Genomic DNA, 23,512 nt, shown 5'->3' with positions numbered 1-23,512 from the left:
ATTAATGGCCCAAACCATAAACACAACTATGAGCTCTTTATTTCAATTAACTGTTTGAATGTTCTTTGTTATTTATGGTTGCAATTGCACAGTTATGTCTTTCCATCCTTTTCAACAACATGCGTTTAATTTACCTCTAGTAAGAATGGATAATTGCAAAACTAATTGCAATATTTATCAATGTGTTGAATGTTTTTAGGTAATGAGAAATATAATTGAATTTACCAAATACGAATGATAGTATTTTATTTAACATTCTTTCTGCGGTCAATATTTTCCCAAGTACGTTTAAAAGATTTCCAAACCAGTCGTTTTCTTTTCTGCCTACCAAGGGTAATATACTTTTTTATTTAATGAAAGCTTTCTGTCAGAATAAATATTATCAGCTGCACAACAATAAAATAATACATTTGATGTTAAGTAGGGCTTCATTTGAAATTTGCAATAGGACATTCTTACAGTTTATTAAACTTTTATTATTTATTAATTCATTTTTCACATGTGATTAAAAGTATTTAGTTCATTATGTATTATATCATGAAAACAATTTTATAGTCACTTGGAAATATTGATCTTCCTAAACTCATTCTGAAATTTTTTTAACATCGTTCACTCAAAAGACGTACGTTTAGTATTTTTCATATGACATCTGTGTTCTAAGGAAATATTTTTTTTATGTGACAGGCATAAAGTGAATACAACAAAAATTGAACTGTATTTTCAGAAATTAAAAAAAATTAATGCAACTCATTCATAGAAATTATTAAAATTCAAACGTGATTTGCTTATCGAAAAAGTGGCTTCCTGATCTGAAATAAAGAAGGATTCGCAATGATTCTTCTGTTTATCTTCTCATTTTAATAAAAAACATATTGATCATATAATATTATCACAAACAATAATAAAAGATATTTTGTTTCTCTTTAGATCTTTTAAGGTTATAAAATAAAGAATTTAGAATTTTAATGAGAAAATAATTAAATAAAATCCTGGCGATGCGTTTATGACATTTCGAATTTTTCCTATTAATAAGATATTTTAGTCAAAGAGTATTCGTTGGAGTATAGAACAAAAATTACTAAGTAATCACTTACAGCAGCAAATAAAAAAATTGTTGGCGAGATTTAAAAAAAAAATTATTGAACTTATTGAAAGCTTGAAAAAGGAGGCATTGTAAAAACTTTATTGATTTGTTTGTTTATATTTTTACAGACTTTCTCAAGCCATTTATAAACGTGCTAAAATCCAAGTAATAAATAGGTAGGCGTAAATGTGAAAAACCCTAAAAAAAGGTTTTAAACATTCAAACTTCAAAAAGAATCTGAAACCTCAAATCTTTTCGTTTCTTTCTTTTAGTTGCAGATTTATCACGAATTATAAAACATATATTTTGTTTTTGATATATTTTTTTAACTGCATCATTGTTTTTTAAATGATGAAATAATAGTCATTCTGTTTAAAACCTTTTACAGTTTCTTTATAGATAATCTTGAATTCTATTTTTTTTTAAAAATTAATTTCTTTTGTAATTTGTATAAAACATTTCATCCATTGTGTCTTTATTATATACTTTTTTTCGTTGAATAAGGATTGAAAAACAGATATTCACATTTCCATTATATACTTCTTAAAATTGTTTTTTCCTTCTCTACATATCGCATGAAAAAAAAATTAGGCTTAGGCAAGTTCTCGTGAGAAAGATAGGAAATATATATTTTTAATGATCGTAAAGAAATGGAAATTCCCTTTAATTTTGCTCTAACAAAATATACAATTCATAAATTAGGGGTTCATAAAAACAACTTTTCGCTGAAAATTTATTTCTCAAACTATCTTTTGTATTTTAGGTGATATATGCCCACAACCAGCACAACTCAATGGCTCGATGATGGAACCATGTCTTATGCTTGACGGTTATGACTACTTTCATGGAAATGAAGTAGCATACATTTATTCTTGTATTATTTTGGCTTTCATACCAATTGGTAAGTCTTATTTTATATCGATATATTTTCTTTTTTTCTTAAAGAACTCCTATTAACCAATGAAATATGATTAATTCGATTTGTATAAAGCTGAAGTCGGTTGCTTTATTTTTTATGAATATTTGATTTAAAACTATTCATTCTATTCATTTAAATTGATCAACAAATACGTAGCCTGCGTGTATATCTGATTTGTATCCTCAAACTCTGATCAAATGACATACAAGTAGACATACTTGAAGGCAAAGTTGATTATAAAATTTACCTGTATGAATAGTTTCTATTTTTTTTTTTTTGCCAATTTTTTTAATCTATTTTATTAAATACGAGAGTTTAAAATTAGTATTATTGAAATTATTTGATGTTATTATTAAATGGAGTTTAATAAAGTACAAACAATATTTTCCTTGAACCGTTTGCTGTGAGATAGTTCGGGAGGGGGGGGGGGATGGCTTAAAGTGTTATTGAAAATACTTGAATTTAGCAAAGTTTTCAATCAAGAAGATTTGGAAAAATATTTGTTGCCCTCTGTACTAAAAGTTTTAAACTGGAGTGTTATTAATTACATATATTATTAAGCTATTAATATCAATCATTTTAGATTACTCTCGTTAATCATTCTTATATTTACCAACTTTTTGGTGTTTTCTATAAAACATTTTGAATTGGATATTTGACTTGTTTAATAATGAGTTCCAGATTTACTAATCAGCCTATATGCAGAAAAAGCATATGAAATAAATAATTTTCATTAATTTCAATTATTACACGCGTAAGATTATATTTCCTATCACCGATATTTAGTTATATTTTATTCATTTTCTTCTTTTACAGTGTGTGCCGGTCTCGGTTATGGAGTTATTAAACTTCAAAATAAAAGGCGACGGGAGATTAAACTCAAGAAAGAGAATTCTGGAAAGAACTTCGATAAATTATGTAAGTAATGAATGCTCTTTTTTATTTATTTTTTTAAAAGAAATTTATTGATGCACAAAATAAGTGAATTTTGATGATTGATCCTTGAAAAAAATATTAATTTAATTCCTCTATTTAATTGCCCTTAAATGATCGTGTATGCTTAATAATTAAAAATTTTAATTTCTTCCATTCTGTACAAAACCTAATAAATAAGCTACATTTTCATTAACTGCCAAATATGATAGTTGAAAAATGTTTATCTGGTTCTTTATGATCCCAAATTTTATTTTTATTGAGAATTCCTTCTGCATGTCTTATATATTTAAGGGGAATTTTAATTTACATAAATTTCATTAGATGTGTTGCATCAACTTTTTTAAAACTTAAAACAAAAATTCAGTTTTAATTTTTATTACTTACTTTATTTCACCTAAAAAATTAATATCTGGGTTGAAACTAGATTTTTATTAAATAAAAGTTGAATTAATTTTAGCCTGGAGTATTCTGTTTTATTATTTTCGAAAGGAAAATCTCATTGTCACGGAGGATGTAGAAAGAAATTCTTTTATCGTTTCTCTATCTTCGATATTAAAAATTATAAGCACTTCTGGATAATGGAATAGTTACAGTAATCAAAACAATAAAAGAATTTCTCCTGCGTCAGGTGTTACAGTTATGTCGAAATGTAAACTCTCCAACAATAAAGTACTTCGGTAATTGATGCATTTAGAATGCTCAATGATTCCAGTACATGATATCTTTGTTTTACTCTGAGTAATAATATCAGAATGTGTAAGTCAGTTTCATACAACAATCTGATAAATAAATCTCACTGGTGCGATTTTCGGTCTGTCTGAAACATAGATGAATTTCCAGTTTAATATCTGGTGCAATCTAATTCCACCAGCTAACACTGTGATTTCAATGTCTTACTCTCTTTCCAAATCGGAATGGATGCTTAAATTTGTTGGTTTTCAATTTTACTTTTGTGTCTATAATTATTTCATGCGGAATAATAATTTTCTAAAATTCTATTTCATATTACTTTTAGGCGCCAAAAATCATACCTTAGTTTCTTTATTATCTAAAGAGTTCATTTCAGCAACGAAAATGGGCTTCTATTGTAAAGCACATGGTCTATTTCTAGTTATTTAATTCAACACGAATGAAATAATCATCTGTTTGATCATCTTGTTTGATATAATCATCTATTATCACACTTTGGATGAATGATGATATAATCATCAAACAAGATGATCATCTTGTTTGATATAATCATCTGCTTGTTCATCTTGTGTGATATAATCATCTGCTTGATCATCTTGTGTGATATAATCATCTGCTTGTTCATCTTGAGTGATATAATCATCTGCAATATCTGAATTCTCTTTCCTTCTTTTTCATGCAGGTTTTTTCTGCGTTTTCTTGTGAAGTCGAATTTTAATTTACTGGTTCCATATTGTATTTTATTATGAAAAAAAATCTAAATGAATGATGTCTTACATTTTTAGGAAAAATTAATAATGCTGTTCTTAACAAATATAAATAACTTATTTTTTTTCGCTGTTTTACAGATGTGAAAGAATGGCTACACCAAAATCACAAACGGTGTGTGAAGGTCAAGATAGGCCCGGATGAATGTATAACCACTATCAATCGAAAAGGAGAAGTTTTGCGAAAAGTTGAATTCAAATCTGTGACCTCCTTGGTTATAGAGGTTACTAGAGATACTCACAAAAAGCCTATGGTACTGATTAGGTCACCACGTGATCATGATCTGGTAAGTAATATCTCTGAATCAAAACTAAAATTACATACTTAAAAATTAAATTGGTGTAAGCATACCAAACCTACTATCTAAATTCTGCGCCATTTTAATTTTCATTCAATGTAAATGTTTCTTTAGTAATTTATGTAATTCATTTCAATTTATATATTGTATGTCGTCATATAAGATTATTTTTTAGAAATATGTTTTGTACTTATTGATGAAAACTACTAACATAGCAATTTCAATCTGTTTTAATCCAAATAATTATTTTCTATTATCCGAATTACGGCTATAAATACGGGAAAAAAGATTCATATATTTCTTTATAGACATGTGAAGAATATTGAGCTAATATGTGTACTTAGAGAACTTGAAGGAAAAGCTTTCAATTCAAGATATTAATTACATGAAAATAGTTTTAAAATATAATAAAAGCCTGTATATTTCTAAAATGTTGGATTCTTCCCTTTTTTTAAAAATCCCCTGCTAGTGCATAGATTATTAGCAAGAGAAGTGAAATGATATGTAAAAAAGTGCCGATAGTTAATGAAATTGTCGAAATCACTTTAATTGGTGCCGGAAGGTGTGAATCATTCGTCTGAATCGTGTGACTTCTCATGCATGGATGAGATAGGATATTCAAAAAAGAACGCATTTTAATATAATCAATTGGCTTTAAAAATAATAAGCATTAGATGCGAGTATAAATTAATGATTTTTATAGATGATTTTCATCTAATAGTGTCTACGATGTGCTAATAATTAAAACTATAAAGACGTAAACAACGTTTTTGAAAATGCAGCATAAATTTTTGAATTAATTTTTATAAAATGAGTTTTGAGCATAAACAAGCAGACTTCTTTAAAAAAAGAATTATGTTATATTATTTTACTTCCTTAAAATAGTAGAATGGAAAGAGGAACTAATTAGAAAATGAAGTCAAATTTGTTTTAAATAACTCATTATCCGGCATAGCTTCTTATTACACAATTTTATTTTTTATTCATGATTAAATATCAGTTGAATGAAAGTTCGTCATCCTTTAACATTCTTACTTTATTCTTTCCCTTTTGTTTCTTTATTGGCATTTGTGCTTGAAATAAAATTTCTTTATCGGCTTTTCACGTATTTGATTTTTTAGAAACGTGAAGTGATTCTTTCGTAGCTCTGATTAAATGTAAATATAAATCTTTATAAAAAGAATAAAATTAGTTTCCTCTTTGCTTCTGTAATAAAAATTTAAATTAAATTCGAATCTCTGTCCAAAACAGCGTAACATGATAATGTTCTAAGCTTGAATTGTTTTACTGCTTGTATTTTGTTTCTAAAATTTATTCTCGCAGCTAAATTTATCTATGCAGCCATAAAGTTCGTGCAAGAAAGACGTCATGTCGTCGCAACACTCATGAATATATATAATTTCTGTAACTAAAACGATGAAATGTATTGCTATAAAATATTCATAATTTTTTTTTATTGAAATTGGAGAGAAAAAAAACCATAGATATAAAATTGATATTACAGAATCGCTTATTTAAAGCGGTATAAAATTATTTGTTTTTGCCAAAATAAATTTCGAAGCCACTGAGAGTAAATTTCAACATTTCAGTTAATCAAAGATGTAATCAGTTTTTGAAAAAATATTTTTTTCGATGAGCTCAGGTAGGATTTGATAGGCCTCTGTGACATTACCTTACGGGAAAGATTTCAACGATTTTTTTTAACTTGATACAATTGATATATGAAAGAAAAAGAAGATACTGATTTCTTTTTGTAAATAAATAAAATTCTACCAAAAGTTCAAATTCATGTCGAAGATTTGCAATTGCTTTAAAGCTTTAAATAGCATGTAATAATCTTTGTCAAAGACACTTCTGTAAAGTAATAAATTACATGAAAAATGTAATATCTATAACTGGCACAATTATAAATTATTCTGTAATTATATATCTGGATACTTGTGAAATACTTATAGGTTCTTCAATTCGAGCATGAGGCTGCAAGAAAGAAGTTTCTCAACAAATTAGAAGTGTTTTTATCGGGCCGAAAAAAAACATTAGAAACTATTCAAACTTATAGAGAAGCCATGCTTGCCAATGCTGAAACAAAGGAGAAGCGTCAAAAAAGGCTGGAGCATTTCTTTAGAGAAGCTTACGCTTTGGTAAGTAAATTCTTTCTGTGATAATTCATTATTTGCTTGATTTTTTTCAATCAAAAACTCTTTTCAACTAAAGGTTACAAATCAAATCTAATTCAATTATATTATGGTTTAATTATGCAATCGACAATTCCTTTGTCTCAAAAATTAATTTGATTGAAAAAGAAAATTTTTTTTTTAAAAACATGCAAGTGACTAGTGACCGAAGATTTAGATATGCAGAAGCAAATGTGCCAAGTTTTTAGTCCACATTTATTCAAAGTTTGTCTCTGTATTCACCATCGCGTTGTGGTATTAATTCTGATTCCACATATAATGGAATCCAATCCAAGAGTTGACTGTCTTTCGAACTATAATCATTCGCAAGTTTGTAAACTCGATGACAGAAATTTATTCACTTTCTTTATTCTGTTTAATTATTCTTCATTACCTTTATTAAATCTTTTTCAAAAAGAATTGTTTTGTATACAGGTTGAATAATTTGGTATATATTTACTTCTGTAAACCTCAAATTTTGCATCGATGGTGCACAATGAGTCACAAATGTTTAATAATCTTTATATAAAATTTTTCTATTTGTTTGTTTCTTTGAACCCTAAAAAGAGCCGTACCTTTTAATTGATTCGAACGAGTAGCAACCTGAAGATTAACTACTCTACTAATTTTCAAACCCCTCCTGCCTCAAATGGATAAAATGGATACAGAAAAATTTAGCATTGTGTCATCCTATTTTCGGAACACATTGACAAACAAAAACCAATACTACACCTACATGAAAATTCAGAACATTAGCTTTCTAGAGAAACCAATTCCATTAACATCCAGCCATATTTAATTTTTAATCATAATTTGTAAAATAAAAATTTATTTTTATTGTAGAAATAATAAAACTTTTTCGCTGTTTATTTATTTCTATCATTTGCATAACTTTGCCAATGCTAAATTGTCGTCTTCAAATATTTTCACTTTTGATTTTATTTCAGGGAATAATCACCTTTTAATATGTCTCCACAGTGATTTAGTTTTAAGCTATAACTTTTAAAAATCGTTTTTGGTATCTTTTAAAGTTTTAACTCACTAAATGAAAATAAATATGCTTTCAGGTGCCGTATCATATGTCTTTAATGACTGTTGTAAATTTACAAATATTTTCCTTAATAAAATAAAAAAAAATATTTTCCTTACATTAATAAATTCTGATTTTTACTATCTTAAAACTTTCAGTAAATACTCCTTTTTTTTTTTAAAAGTATTCACGCGAAACATTTTTACCTACAATTCAATTAAATATAAGAACCTCTGTTGGCACTGTGAAAGCGTGATTTTAATTCACTTGAATTAGGGTGAATGAATACATTTATAAAATAAACAGAATTATCTTTTAAACAGTTATTAGGAAATTCCAAAACGTATAAATTTGTAGACACTACGATGTATGAAGAGAAAGTTTTCTATTAGCCTATCGAATTTTTTTAATCCATCTTATGCATTGAATCTAAAAGTCGATTCGCTTATCATACCACTTCGGAATTTAAATCCACTCAAATATTTAGTACACAAAAGCAAGTTTTTGGCTTATTGAATTCAAATAACTATTATTACTGGAATAAGAGAAAGCTGCTTCTTTTTTCCGCATTTCTCTTAATCCAAGTGATGTACCGTTTAACTATTAAAGTTTTCAATCCAGTTAGCATTATTTCCCAATAACCATTAATAAGGTTCAATAATAAGCTCTTAAAATATAAAACTTGGATTAAAGGAGCTCCATGCCCCCCCCCCCCTCGCCAGCTATGGGCAGCTTTTTCTCGAATAGGGAGATTGCTAAACTTCATATATATGTTACCGTTAAAGTATATAATGCAGTTATTTCATAGAATACCTAGTTATTCCAGGAAATAACTGATCGTGTCCGTTAAAGTGTGTAATATGTTATTAATTTGACACTTTAACTAGTTATTCTATGAAATAACTAGGTATTCTATAAATTAACTAATGAGACAGTTAAAGTGTAAAATAAACAATTTATCTAAAATGAAATGAAACTAATGATAGACAATTAAAATGAAAAAGAAGCAATTTATCTAATTTATGCAGCGTATAAATGGTATTTATGGAAACGTACCATAAAATCATTTGTTACAACAAGGATTACTAAAATGACACGTGGAATTACAAAGAACATTATTTCTAAAATAAAAACATTTTTTGTTGACACACTGGTTTTACACGAACATTTTTTAAATCTCTGGCCAGTACCTAAACTTTGAGCTGTAGCAACTGACCGGAGCGAAATGTATTGTCATGCGAGATATATGATATAGATTATTTTACACTTTAACGGGCTGCAGATCGTTATTCTATGAAATAACTAGTTAAACCATGAAATACAAGAGAGTTTTACACTTTAACGAACACGATCAGTTATTTCATGGAATAACTAGGTATTCTATAAAATAACTGATTTCAAACTTTAACGGTAGCATATATACACCATTTAGTGAAACTAAGAATGTAGTTTATCAGAAAACATTGAAATAGTAATTTATCATAGTTTACGGTCCTGAAACATTTTAAGGAATTGAATACGGTATGAAGAAAAAATATTTCTTTTTCTTGCATAAAGAATAGAAAAAACACTGGAGGAGCCGAAGGTATAACAGCTAGTAAAAATATATATTAGAGGAAAAATATGTCACTTTTATGAAATATCTTGCAATTTTATATTGCTTAAAATATATGGAAATCAATTTATTTGTAATTTGTTCATGACGAACAAAATTTTACCTAAAAATATTCCAAAAATATCTTAATCCATTCCGATTGTAATTTCTTTATAACGGCAAGGATTAAATCTAGCGAAGAATAAGCAGCGATTTGTCGTCTTAAAAAAATGAAATTTAGGGAAAATGTCAAAAAGGATTTTACGGAAACTGAAAGAATTTCGAAACTTTCCTTAATTTTTTTAATCTAACGTAATTTATAGTTATTATAGTTTTGATTTTTCTTTCTTGATCTTGTTTGGTCAACAAACCAAATAATTTTTAAAGCGTCAGAAATATATCGCAATAGAATGGGGGAAGATAAAAGGAACTTCTTAAACATGAAGAAGAAGAAAGGAAAACGAGAAAAATTCCTCACGGGCTCGTAATTTAATTTTTTTTTATAACAGTTTCTTTCATTATTTTTTTCCTTATTCAAGAAGTAGGATAGAGCAGTTTTTGCGAAACATATAATTTTCACTTATCCGTTTCGTTTCTTTCTGAAGACGTGTTTTATGATTACATCGCTTGTTCCCGAAACACCGCTAGTGTTTCAGATTCGAAAAGTAGAAATAAATTGTTTACGATTGTCTTATTTGTGCGTTCGTTGTATTGCAATTCCTTCAACAAGTGGAGATAATGTGAGAATGATAGAAAATCATCTTTTAAAAGCCTTAAAAAAAGAGTAGAAAGATTTATATATATTATATTTATCTCTTGACAGAGATGGATGAATTTCTAATTTAGTACTTCATAAATGTTTATCAGAAGATCTTCTCAAAGGAACTTGTATTTCGCTTGTTTATATTTATGTTTCAACTATTCATTTGAACTCGATAGCATGAGCTAAGTCAACTGGCAGTTTGTCAGTAATGCGAATACATGGGCAGTTCAAATAAACAAAGGGAAGGTAAATAAAAACATTTTTAAATAATAATGTATGATTCAAAACAACTGATAAAATATTGCATTTATATTTACTCGTACACATTGCACATATATTTACTAAAAGTAATTCATATTTAATATGTGATAATGACTATTTGCCACGCTTTTGCAAGATCGCATTTAGTTTCAGATTTATCATTGTTTAAATTTTAGTGCAAGTCGTTTAATTTTACAGCTTCATCTCCATTTACGATTTTTCTATATTTCTTAATGCTTTCAAATTATATGATGTCTGTAGATATGGAGAAATCTATTGAAATTTAGGTTAAAAATAAATTCAATATTCAAATTAAAATATTCAGATTTATGATTTGGCTAGTGGGAAAAAGCTGTAGGTCAATAACTGTTGATTTTTAAGACCTCAATTGCAATTGTACTTCAGCGTGTCTCAGAATCTTCCTGGCATTATTTCCTTCTGACTTTTTAGTTGTGAATTCCGAATCTTGAAAATTTTAAAAGAATCGGAAACAACGCGAAACGCGCATCACTGACTATATACTGGTTTTCATAACATATTAACATTCATAGCCAAATACTAGAGTACCCGGCGTTGTTCGGTCTTTCTACACAAAGCCTTATAAAAGACCTGAAACAGAAAAATGTTGCATAAATCATTTGAATTAATTATATTTTATTCTTGGAATATTGCATATATTCTAAGAGAATAATTCATAAATTAAAATACCTTATTTTTTATTTTGCTTTTCATATCTTTTATATAATTGGATATATTTTTAACCGTTATGTTTTTTAGGAAGGTTTCCTCAAATATTTCATGATAAATGGTCCTTTTTTGCTTTCTAGTATACAAAGTATAGAAAAATTATTGTAATCATCAAATTCGAACTCGAGATTTTGACGAATTTTTACGCTTTAGGCTACCCTGAACCCGAAAAACGACAATTTTCGGGCATTATATCTGTCTCGATTTATATCGATAAATCAAAAACGCTTTGAGCTAGATGACTGAAATTTGGTATATGAAATCATCACAAAATTCATAGATTTTTATCAAATTCTGAACGAAATCCATACACAGGAAGTCTAGCTGTTCAAGTACAAATGAACTCGATAACTACAAAACGCAAAGAGCTTGGTAGATAAAATTTGGTACGCACGTTTAGTATCTCAAATATAGACTTATTAAATTTTGAACAAAATTCGTCGAATGTTTGACTGTCTGTCATTCTGTATTCCGCATATATATAAACGCAATAAATTAAATGATTGAAATTCGGTATGTTATCTTGTGTCTGCAACAGTAGTGTCATGTCAAATGTTGGTTCGATGGGTCGGTCCAAAGAACTCCCGGCATTTATATTCCCGAGATAAATTCAGTGAAAAAGCTAGCTTTGCACCAAAGATCAATATTTAGTAACTGTTGTGCTATGCAAGGTATTCGCGGCCATTTTCAAGATCCACGATTTTGTGGGGAGTGAAGAGAGACAAGATCTTTATTGGAGAATATGCGAGAACGTTTCTGAGAGATGTCTCTTAATGACTTAAATAAATTCGTTGTGCAGGATACGTATTTTCTAACTCATTTGGTTCCTATGCCCCTTTCACTTTGTCGTATCGTGGGTATTTAATATAAAGCGCATGATTTTTATAAATTGTTTAACGTTAACGAACCATCCATTTTTGAATGAATTTTGTTAAAAGTATAGATTTTTTTTTCAGTAAATCATTATCCTTAGAAAACATCATCAGTAAAAATAATGAAAGCTAACAAAAGTTTTACTGGCCTTTTATTATTAAAAATGAGCTTTCCAGTTTTGATGTCATTGTTCTTCAGCATCCACTGTGCTCATCCGACCTCATTTATCTTCATTTCAAATATTTCCGAGGAAAAAAATAAAGGGTTGCAATGTTTTTAATTCTGAAAGGCTCGTTCAATTCGGCAGGAGAGCTAAGGACCCTTTCAATTATTGAGTTCAAAGAATGATTTCAAGAAATGAAAGAATTGATTGAAGGCAGTGAATTAAAAAAATTATTAAATTTAAATCTGTGTAATTCCATTAATATATGTTAAAGTTCTTTCTTAAATTTATTTTGCTCTCCTAATGTATTAAAGGAAAGAAAAAGAAAATGTCTTGAAAAGAAAAAAATATATATACTGAAGATGCAAATAAATATTCAAAGCACATCAACAAGGAAATTTGTATATTTTTCTCGTAATAATATTGTATAATAATTAAAATAATAAATAATTTAGTATATTTGTATACTAAATTAGTTCATATACTTCTTCTGTCTTAAGAATTAGTAGCTAGAGAAATTATTACACATGATAAAGTACTTCTGCTATTCTGTTGTCACAAATAAAATTTTATCTGCATATCATTTATAGTTATTTGATTTATTTGTTTTTAATCTTCACAAGATAATATTTAAACATGAAATAAGAACTTACCTCAAAATATTTCCCATTGCCGAACTTAAATATATACTTTGAAAACTATTTTTCCTTGATTGATTGTCATGTCATTCAATCTCATTAAAGCAATTATGAGTGCCTTATCAACAGTAAATTTGAGTAACATGCTACTTTGTCATTCCGCAGACTTTTGGGCTGAAACCTGGTGAGCGACGAAAACTTGAGGACATTGGAAGCGACATCATCATGGTGATGCGCACATCTTTATCTAAGAACGAGTTCGCGGATGCCCTGGGAATGAAACCCGATTCCTTATTTGTCAAACGCATGTTCAATTGTGTCGATAAAGATAAGGATGGACAAATTAGTTTTCAAGAGTTTCTGGATACCGTTGATCTCTTTTCGAGAGGTATGTTACAATCTTATACCTTACTTTCGAGGCATGGTTGGGTACTTTATATTTTATTCATCTGTAATAATCTAAAGAAATAATAAATCTGATAGATAGACCTTATTAGTTATCTTGCATACACTCACCGGTTATAAGGATTATACTTGTCGAACAAAATATTTTTGAAATATTATTGGAGACAAATAATTTACTCATTGTGATAATATTTAGCTAGAATGTAAATATGGTCTTACAATAAAATATTTGTTCAAAAATTAACCTTAGTTATTCTTGTTAAATTCTGATAGCTAATCATTAATTCATTTCTAAATCATTCATCATGTGTATGCAAATTAATTCATAGATATAATGTTGTTATGTCTTTTTCACGTGACGCTGCAAGTTTTTCTGTGAAATGATGCATATTGTTCCCATTTTAATGAGGATAGTCCTTGAGATGTTTTGAAGAATGTCTAACATGATTTCAAATATTGAAAAGATGTTTATCTTTGAATTATGATGGTTTTCCTCTAGAACATACATATGAGAAGAGAAAAAGCTTTCATACTTTAGTATGACTATTAATATGTATTATTCTTAAGTAATTAACTATCAGTAATTGAACTAAGGCAGTGGATGATGATCGGCGGGTACCTTAAAATGCGTATAAACGGTCTTTCTGATATGTCTTCATTTCACTTGACCAATTTAAAAGCAGCTAAATTTATTCTTAATCACTTTACTGAATATTCGCCAAATATAATTTTCAGCATTGCCTTGAAAGTATCTTCCTTTGACCTTTCAGGTAAAACTGAAGCGAAGCTTCGAGTTATTTTCGACATGTGTGATGATGACGGAAATGGAGTGATTGACAAACAAGAACTGACCAAGATGCTTCGATCGCTTGTCGACATCGCCAAAACGAACTCTTTGGGCGAGGATCAAGTGATGGAACTGATAAAAGGCATGTTCAGCACCGCGGGACTCGATGAAAAAGAAAAGCTCAATTATGAAGACTTCAAAGTACTGATGAGAGAATTTAAGGGAGATTTTATAGCTATTGGTCTGGATTGTAAAGGTAACAACCCTAATCTCTCTTTTTTTTTCTTACAGATCACAGTATTTTTTTCTTACAGATTGCTTTTAATCACTAAACAATTAATCGATAATCCTTTATAAAATTGATTAAAAATTAATCACTGCGCTTACATTGAAAAGAACCGTTGAAATTCTCTAAGAAAATATTGTCACTAAGATATAATTTTATCCTTTTTTCATGACGGTGCAACAAAAATATATATATGAATGCACTTATTTGGAAACTTTCTTCTCAAAATGATGGAAAAAGATGTTGTTTATTAGTAATAAGGCTGCTGTCCTGTTAACAGTATCTGAGCTCTGATGATCACGAATGAACTAGCGACAGTTGCAGTAGAAAATCATGTGAACATTGGCATAGCCTTTAAAGAGTAAAAGAAATATAATTTGCAGCAAATTCTAGATGTAAACATTAGAAGTTTTGTTTCTTTGCAGTGATGATTTCATTATCCATAAGGTTTACGAACTCTTAAAACTAATCTTGTAGTGGTATGTAGATTATTATGATCCATGCAGGAAGCAACAGGACGAATGTTTTTAGGAATATTTCTTTTAATAACCACATTCACACACTAAACAAACACAAAGACAAGACATTCACGCGCGCGGCTTCACAGTTCAGCATCACATCTCATTCTCATTACAATCGCAATGCACTGTGGGATGACATATGGGAAAGCCTAATAAGGCATCGCCATCTAGTATCCAAAAGAGAAGATAAGAGTAATGCAATTGTTACAGTCTCTAAAATCAGTTTGGAACATAGTGATCTGCTAATACAAAAAAATAATATACAGAATTTTAAAAAGTGGAAAAATATTAGCAATAACTTTCAATTGAATGAATTATATAATGAATTACAATAGTATAAAATAATAAAAATTCCAGACCTCAGCTCATTAACATCTGCTGTTCGTTCATGCTTAGGTTTATTCAGTCAATTATATCATATATTATATCAGTCAATTTAAACATAAAAATTAGCCTATCTCAATTGCTAGTTGCCATAAGATAATTTGGGATTTTATATCCAATAATGATGCAAGCGAAAAGGGGGGAAATATTTTCAACTTCACGCAGATCGCAGAGGACTATTATATAAACGGATAAAAAATTCCATTGAAAATACATTTCAAGCACTGCATGATAATCTGAAGAGAGTTAATAACTTCTTTTTCTTTTTTTTCAAATATATAATTTAGGATTTCCGAGTTTTTATTTGTGGTTGTTGTATAACATATAGCTTTGCTAAAATAAATTGCAATCCTGAATTGCTCTTCAAAGTCATAGTATAATATGAGTCAATAATTCTCAGGGGTTATCATTAAAGAATTCATATTTTAAAAAATAAAGAATGCATTTTTTTTAAAAACAATAATTTAACAGCAAAAAATGTTATTTACTGTTAATCTTCTGATAAATTTTCATCGGTTCACTATTAATGAATTGCCTTGTTTCATCTATTCAGGAGCAAAACAAAATTTTCTGGATACATCTACTAATGTCGCAAGGTAAGAAACTATCTTGTTTTGACATTAATTTTTAGAGATTCTTAATAAAAGTTATATTTTTTTAACATTCTTAAGTTTTCTATTTATACTTTCTGCTTAGTATTTTAATGATGCTGTAATGTCACATTCTAAACTTTATTTTGATTTGATAGAAAAATTTCCTTTCCACCTCCCAAAATAGCGATCTTTTATCATTATTTTTTTTTCGAAATAATATTTGCTGTCTTCATTCAAACTAGGTGTGCCTCCATGTCAAATAAATCGTCTACTTACTTTAAATATTATGTGTGATTTATAAAAATGAATTTCAATCTGATGATGCCATTATTACGCTTCTCTCTAATAACATTAATGTGAAATGTCCATTTTTTTGCATTTTTAAAAATATTTAGAATATCACCAATTGTAAGGTATACTTATCGTTTTAAATATTTCACTTAATTCTTTGAACAAGACGTGCAATATTTAAAAAAATGCATTACATGGAAAAATTATTTCTGAAGTTGCACTAAATAAATGATCATTGTAGATAGGGTAAGACATTACAAAATTAAAAATTCATGTCATAAGTTTTGTTAATTTTTACTTAAATTTGAAATTTTGGAGGTAAAATAAGTAACCATCTGTAGCGAAAACTTATTTTCAGTTGCGCGTGGATTGACTAGGGCGTTTGAAATTCCATAAATAAACTAGACCAGTTTAATAGATCTAAACTGCTGTATGACGTAGAAAAAGTAGCATTTTATTTAAAAAGCGAATATTTACAGTAGAAAATATATTTACAATTATGCAGTTCCAGAAATTTCTTGTTAGTCATAATTTTGGGATGATTCGCCCTTAACCTCGTACATCGTTATTGTTCCATTGCGAGTCCTTTCATATACTCGATGCCGTATTCCTTCTTTCCTACGCAACCTGATGGTCTGATGTTTTACGATGATGAAAATGACATCTACCGGTAATCAGTTGGTATCCGACAATAATCAAACATAATCTTCAGTTTAAGTTAAGCTCATGCAATGTAACGAAAAAGTACTTTATATCGAAAAGAAAACCACAGAACTTTCTCTTCCTGTAAAAATGTTATGTAATTTCGTTTAAAAAAAAGAACCTACTTTTTTAATAGGCATTTTTTATATTATGATAAATTTGAGTTCATTGATGTAAGGAAAACCTCACGGATTTTAGTAGTTACAAAATTTCATGATTCCATTTAATTCGAATTGTAATTTGATCTATCGACCTTCGAGCTAAAAATTGGAGATTTTTTTTCCGGATGGACTTGATTTTTTATTAATGCCTCAGGGAATCGGCTAAGTTACCTTTACTGTTATTTCTTCACATTTCAAAATTATGAAATTCATCCCTAAATAACCTTGAGAATAATTTCTGCAAACCGTTCTTAAAGCGTTATAATAAATTTTTTACATTCAAAAAAATTTAAATTATAATAAGTATATATAATCGTTTCGAAATATTGTTTGGTTTATAATTCGGATAATTTTTCAGGATGACAAGCTTCCAAATAAACCACCACCCCGAAGAAAGGAAAAACTACTGGCGTCAGAAATACAATCATGTTGCTACTTTTCTCGAAGAATACAGGCAGCACATATTTTATCTCTTCGTGTTTTATGTCATCAACATCGTGCTCTTTCTGGAAAGATTTGTGTGTAAGTAAATAACTTGGTGATAGCTCAAAATGTTTAATGAAAGAGTTTCAGCAAAAAATTAAAATGAGAGTATTGCACTTTAAAATCAATTCTCAGTAATGCCATTTTATTTTTAGTTTTCCAACTCCAAAGGATACTTTTTCTTTACACCCGATTGTTTAGCATACAGAATAAAATATAGATCGGTATGGCAACTTTAAAAAATATTCGTTTTAATTTTATTGCGCAAGGCTTGCCTGAATAAATAAAATATAATTATGTGAGATAACATCATGATATTTTTTTATAAATTTATGGCATACAGTTAACTTTTTATATTTAAAGATGAAAATAGTCAATATTTTAGTGTAATAAATAATTTTAGAAAGTGTATTCATCTTTAGCCAAAAAGAAAAGAAAAATGACTGAATTGAAAAACTTTGAAAATGTTTAAATTTTCTCTTAAAATTACTTTTAAACCATCGTTATTCGCTTTAAATGTAACTCATTTTGATTAGTATACCTATGGATGATTTCACATCATTTACATTAAATTTTTATTTTTCAAATATTATTTTCGGATTTGTGCTGCATTTTTCCTAAAACTTGCTCTTCTTTCAGACTACACTTACTTCACGGAACACATGGATCTCCGACATGTGATGGGCGTAGGCATTGCCTTCACGAGAGGATCAGCAGCTTCTTTGTCTTTTTGCTACTCAGTGCTTTTACTGACTATGTGCAGGAACCTCATCACTAAAGTGAGAGAAGTATCAATCCAACAGTTTATTCCTCTCGATTCACACGTTCAATTTCACAAGATAGTTGCTCTCACGGCTCTCTTTTTTACACGTAAGTATTTTATTTAAATTCATTTAATAAAACTGATTTTATGAAGATTTAAACTTACATGTTGCAGATAAAACAATATTTTCAGGAGAATAAAGATATCTACGAAATGGAATTCCATTTCTTTTAATTCTCAAGCCTTAGTGGCTTAATGGAAAGATCTTGATCCTAACGTTTAGCTAACGTTGCTGCTAACGTTTAATGATGGATCCACTTCCAGCCTTGTGATTTGCATAAACCTCTCCATTTGGCATGTGAGCGCCATCTATCAAACATTTTCAATTGGGAAAAAAAATCGAAATACTTTTTTTAACATATTTCCGCAAACCCCAATTTTTTACCGAACCTTACTTCTTTTGTTATGAATTTTTGAAGTTTGCACGCATTTATACCGCACCCTGTATGGTATCCTGAATTTCATTTTTGGTGATATAGGTATGAATATTATACTTTTTTCCATATTAAATATTTAGAAATTTTGCTGCATTTATTGTTTTGATTTAACTCAAGAAACGATTAAGGTTCAACGTGGTTGTACTATATGATGTAAAATTAACAACCACATAGCACAACGAAAAATATAGTGTGTGGACTCTAAAATGTGTTGCATACCTTAAAAATTTGAAATTTATAACTGCTTTCCTAAAGAAGCTATTAAGATTTAGCTATATATAAATGATTTCGCTGAAATTTTTAATAGCCATTAATCCTGGCAAACCCGCATCATCGCCTAAGGCTACTTACTATCTGACGAATAACTGAGAGAAAGAAATGATATTTATAAACTCCATTTGCTAAAAATAAAGAATTTTCATTCAAACAATTTTATTCTCTTTTTATAATTGCAGTGAATTTTTTTTTTATTTGGCCAACAAATCTTCTCTTGTTAATTTTCTTCCATCAATCATATCATTTAGTTAGAAATGCTGAGTGAATTTTCTGTTTGCGTTATGCAAGTTAATAATATAAGAAAATAAAAACAATTATCCATCATGTGTATTGAATACTATTAACAGTGAGGGGAATTATATTTATTTAATAGTCACAGTTGTTTTTCCTCTGTAGTCTAGTGAAAAAAATTTCATGGTTTATTTTCCATGATGAGTAATTTCTTTTAATGGTATAAATTTACTTTTTTTGTAGTTCATTTTATGCTATATCTCGTTAAAAGAGATAGTATCTACCACCATTAAACACATCTTTCAGTTCTTTCAACTGGAGTCTTTTAGTCGGAAATATTACCAGGTCATTGAGCAACTCAAATTCTAGTAATTTTATCAGGAAAAAAGTAAGAAAACGAATCAAGGAATCTAAATTCAAGGCATAGAAAATGTTCGACAGGCGAATCTTTCATCCTCTGTCATTATACCTTAGAAGAAATCTGTGAAATTATTATTTTCAATGACTGTCTGTTACTTTACATAAACTCTCGCCCTACACGCATCAATCTTTATTTTTAACATTTAAATTATACATTCATCAAACCTGATAATCTGTCAAAATGGGTTTCTTCCCATCAATCATAATTCTATGGTGCGTTTTGTTACAAAAACTGGTTTGATTTGATTATCAATGATTTTTTTTTTTTTTTGTATTTACAGGTTCTTTTTTTTTTTTTTTTTTTTTTTTTCATAATTCAATACAATAGCGGTATCATTCCTTCTTTTAAAAAAAGTTGAACAAGAATGGTAGAATATTATTTATTAATCAGAATTGGATATTCTTGATCATGAAATAAAAGGCCGGGATAGCCTGGTTTGTAGAGCGTCGGATTCGCGTCCCTTAGGTTGCGAGTTCGAACCCCGCCAGCCGAATATTCCCCGCGTGCTTGGTGGCTGACGCGCGTTAAATCTGTCGTGGTCACAAAGTCCTCCATGTCGAGAGTAATACCACTGGGGGTACTGGATCAGGGGTGATTGTTCTCTGATTCAGGTCTAAATTACGATCTGTGGATGAGTGGATGAAGTCCCCGTAAAAAGGGTTGTGACGTGTGTGTAGCTAAGTCGTTCTCTTGGCCCTAGATGGCGCTACTATAGAAACAAGAGGCACTCCCCCTCAGGCTTAAATCGGCTGTTTTCGAACAGCGGGCTTGCCCATGGCAAGTGCCATAAGAAACAACAACATGAAATAAACATGTAACTGCAGAGAGAATGTAGGAAAATAATTTTAAATCTTCAAAAATGTGATCTTTGAATTTTGCTGATAGTGAGAATCAAAAATATCTCTTTCGATGAAAAAGAAAACAAAGCACATAGTTTGATAATTTGAATATTTTGTTATAAATTGGAGGTATCTTTCTAGGCGATGAAATTTCCAAAGTAAAATATAATTATTTGGAATGAAGTTAGTAGTTATATTACTTGAAATTTAAATGTTATATATTTCTAATGACCTGTTTCTCAAATTTTTCTGTTATCTAAAGCGAATTTTTACAAAATTAATAATTTACTTTTAAATACAACTTACTAAATACAACATTATGAATCCATTTAAGCCCATTGAATGTATACACACTAATATGCTTCATAACAACTAAAATTAGTTCGAAGATTTTCAGTGGAATACATTGCGTCTTTAAATGTAATCGGAAAAAAACTTTTTAACCTCTGTCTTCATTTAAATTATCATCTGAGGAATTATCTTCCATTAATATACCAATTGCGAATAATCCTAAATTTCTGATATCCCAACTCGTATGCTCCATGAAAATTATTTTAGCTCTTAGAGGTTTCTAGTCTTCTTCCATACTGAAAACGATGCATAACTTTGCATCCTTTGATTAATATAACGAATTTATTTTATTATTACAATGATTATGAATAAACCAGGATTGTGTTGTGGGTAAAAGGCTCCCACACCTTAATGTAATGTTTCCGCCTTCGATCATCAACTGAGTTTCAGAATAGAAAATAGTGCTCGAAGTGTGGCGTTATTTTTTCATTCCCTGGTGATATTTTTGCTTAAACAGCGATATAAATTTACTAATATTTTCTCGCCATGGTGATCCAGAAGAATAGTACCCAGGGCATCTATATTCCCGAATGCCGTTCCCTGTCGCTATGCCCCTGGGTTTGTGATGATACGAAGTGTAAATTTGAAACATGCAAACGATACATTACTGTTTGCACCTGTGACCATTTTTATTCAATTTATAAATCATACTTATCTCTCAACTAAAAGTGTTTTATTTAAGATATAAATCTTGTTTGCGTAAAAGGGTACTCATGATAATTTGTGCAATTGACTATTTCTTATGAAAAAAGCTCTTTCTGGAAAGGATTGCATTTAATGAAATCTGCCCTTTTTTTGTGTTCTAGTTATTCACAGTATAGGTCACTGCATCAATTTCTACCATGTCTCCACGCAGCCTTTGGATCATTTGCGGTGTTTAACGCATGAAATGCAATTTGAGTAAGTAAACAAATTAATTCAAAAAAAAATAGAATTGATAATTAATTTAAAAAAACGACTAACATTTAAATCATTTCTTTTCTTCCAGCTCAGATTTCAAACCCACTATAGTCTTCTGGTTATTTAAAACTATCACAGGTATGGTTCTTTCTGTATATAACCAATACTGGTATTTTTATGACAACTTTCAGAATACAGTGCGAAAATACTGGATTTTTATTTTTCAATCTCATAAACATTTAAATTAAGTACATAGTGCATGACTTCGATTGGAAATTCACTATACACTCTAAAAGAACGGCACTTCAGTAGTTTAATTTCAGAATTTGTAAATAGCTAATCGAATCTGCCAAAGACATCTCGATCTACCTCGTATGTGTATCTAATGGACGCGTCAAATGTTCTTATGAAAACATTAAGTAGATAGGTATTTCAGATTTCATTCAAAACAATAGATGTTAGAGATGCTCGCCTCGTATTTGGAGGCCACTGAAGTCTCAAACATCAATTCGTAGAATAGCTGAGTGCTAAATGGATGCCGGATTTATAATATTGGATACCGGAGGGACATCAAAACAATATATTCTTAAAATCCACCAATGATGTTATTTTCAACATTTGTCCACTCTTCACAGTCGTAAAGTTTATTTTAATGGATCCACGTATAAAATGAAACGATTCTAGATTTTTCTTTTTGCACAACTACACAACGTCTGGAAAATGGTACATAGTTGGCGTAGTTTCTAGTTGTCTATGACAATTTTACCAGTCGTTTGAAGTTAGAAAATGAATAGTTATTAATATTATCTATCTTATGTAATCCTTTTGAATATTTAAAATTCTTTTATCATTGGGGTAAAACTGCTCGTTTTATTTCCTGCATCTTAAATGCTTACTGAATATTCTCTTTTAAAGATATTGGGAAAAAGTTTTTTTTAACGAAATATGCAGTTGTATTCCAATTTTCATTTTGCCTTTCAATGCGTTTTTCTTTTTGTTCAAATTATAAGCGAAAGTCTAATAAAAAAAATGATTTAAATAGAACAACATCCTTACGGTCAATTACAAAATAACATTGAATCTTCATAAAGTTACATTGAAGATAACATTGGCCACAAATCAGACAGTGAGATGATTTAATTTTAAAGGTATGAGTTAGGTTAATCAATATTTATTCAGGAAAGGAAGGTTTTAATCGTAATGCTTTGACTTTTACTCATGAGACATCAGATACAGCGTCAGCGCTTTCTCCTGTACAACAGAAAGATAAAACTATTATATTAGGAGATACTGTTCTGGCTAATGTCAAGCTGACAACTTTTTTGGGGGGGAGGGCGGGGGTGCTATTATTTTAGCCATTGGACTGCAATTTTTTTCATTCGCATTCCTCTAAAGATTGTCAGTTATGTAAAGGAAATAGGACAAATAAAAACTTTTGTAATTATTCGACAAAAAAAAAATAAACATTTTTTTTATGAATTACTGATTTTCTACTTGTTGTATTTAACAACCGATGAATTAACACCCGATGAGCTTGCAGAGCAATTTTAAATTTTGTAATATCGTGTATATTTTTTGTGTTTCCATGTAATCACCGTGTAGAAAAAGGAATTTAAATATTCAGTGGTTAAACTTCAACGAATAATGGCAGCAGAAAATGCTAGTTCAACAAATAATGGATTT

At 29.2% G+C, this 23,512-nt stretch overlaps 1 protein-coding gene across 1 annotated transcript in view; it reads left to right on the top strand.

Annotated features, from left to right (window-relative positions):
* The window catches only part of LOC129958731 (dual oxidase-like), a 184,571-nt gene that overhangs the window by 151,609 nt on the left and 9,450 nt on the right, over positions 1–23,512 (top strand). The window contains exons 14-24 of the mRNA XM_056071388.1: positions 1,848–1,985; positions 2,820–2,921; positions 4,478–4,683; positions 6,651–6,836; positions 13,104–13,326; positions 14,114–14,386; positions 15,875–15,917; positions 17,427–17,590; positions 18,191–18,421; positions 21,736–21,829; positions 21,918–21,967. Of these exons, the coding sequence (XP_055927363.1) occupies positions 1,848–1,985; positions 2,820–2,921; positions 4,478–4,683; positions 6,651–6,836; positions 13,104–13,326; positions 14,114–14,386; positions 15,875–15,917; positions 17,427–17,590; positions 18,191–18,421; positions 21,736–21,829; positions 21,918–21,967 (1,710 nt within the window). The remainder of the gene's footprint in view (positions 1–1,847; positions 1,986–2,819; positions 2,922–4,477; positions 4,684–6,650; positions 6,837–13,103; positions 13,327–14,113; positions 14,387–15,874; positions 15,918–17,426; positions 17,591–18,190; positions 18,422–21,735; positions 21,830–21,917; positions 21,968–23,512) is intronic.

This window comes from Argiope bruennichi, chromosome 2, assembly GCF_947563725.1.
Source record: "Argiope bruennichi chromosome 2, qqArgBrue1.1, whole genome shotgun sequence".
Classification (NCBI taxonomy): Eukaryota; Metazoa; Arthropoda; class Arachnida; order Araneae; family Araneidae; genus Argiope; species Argiope bruennichi.
This window is presented reverse-complemented; position numbering and strand designations above follow the sequence as displayed.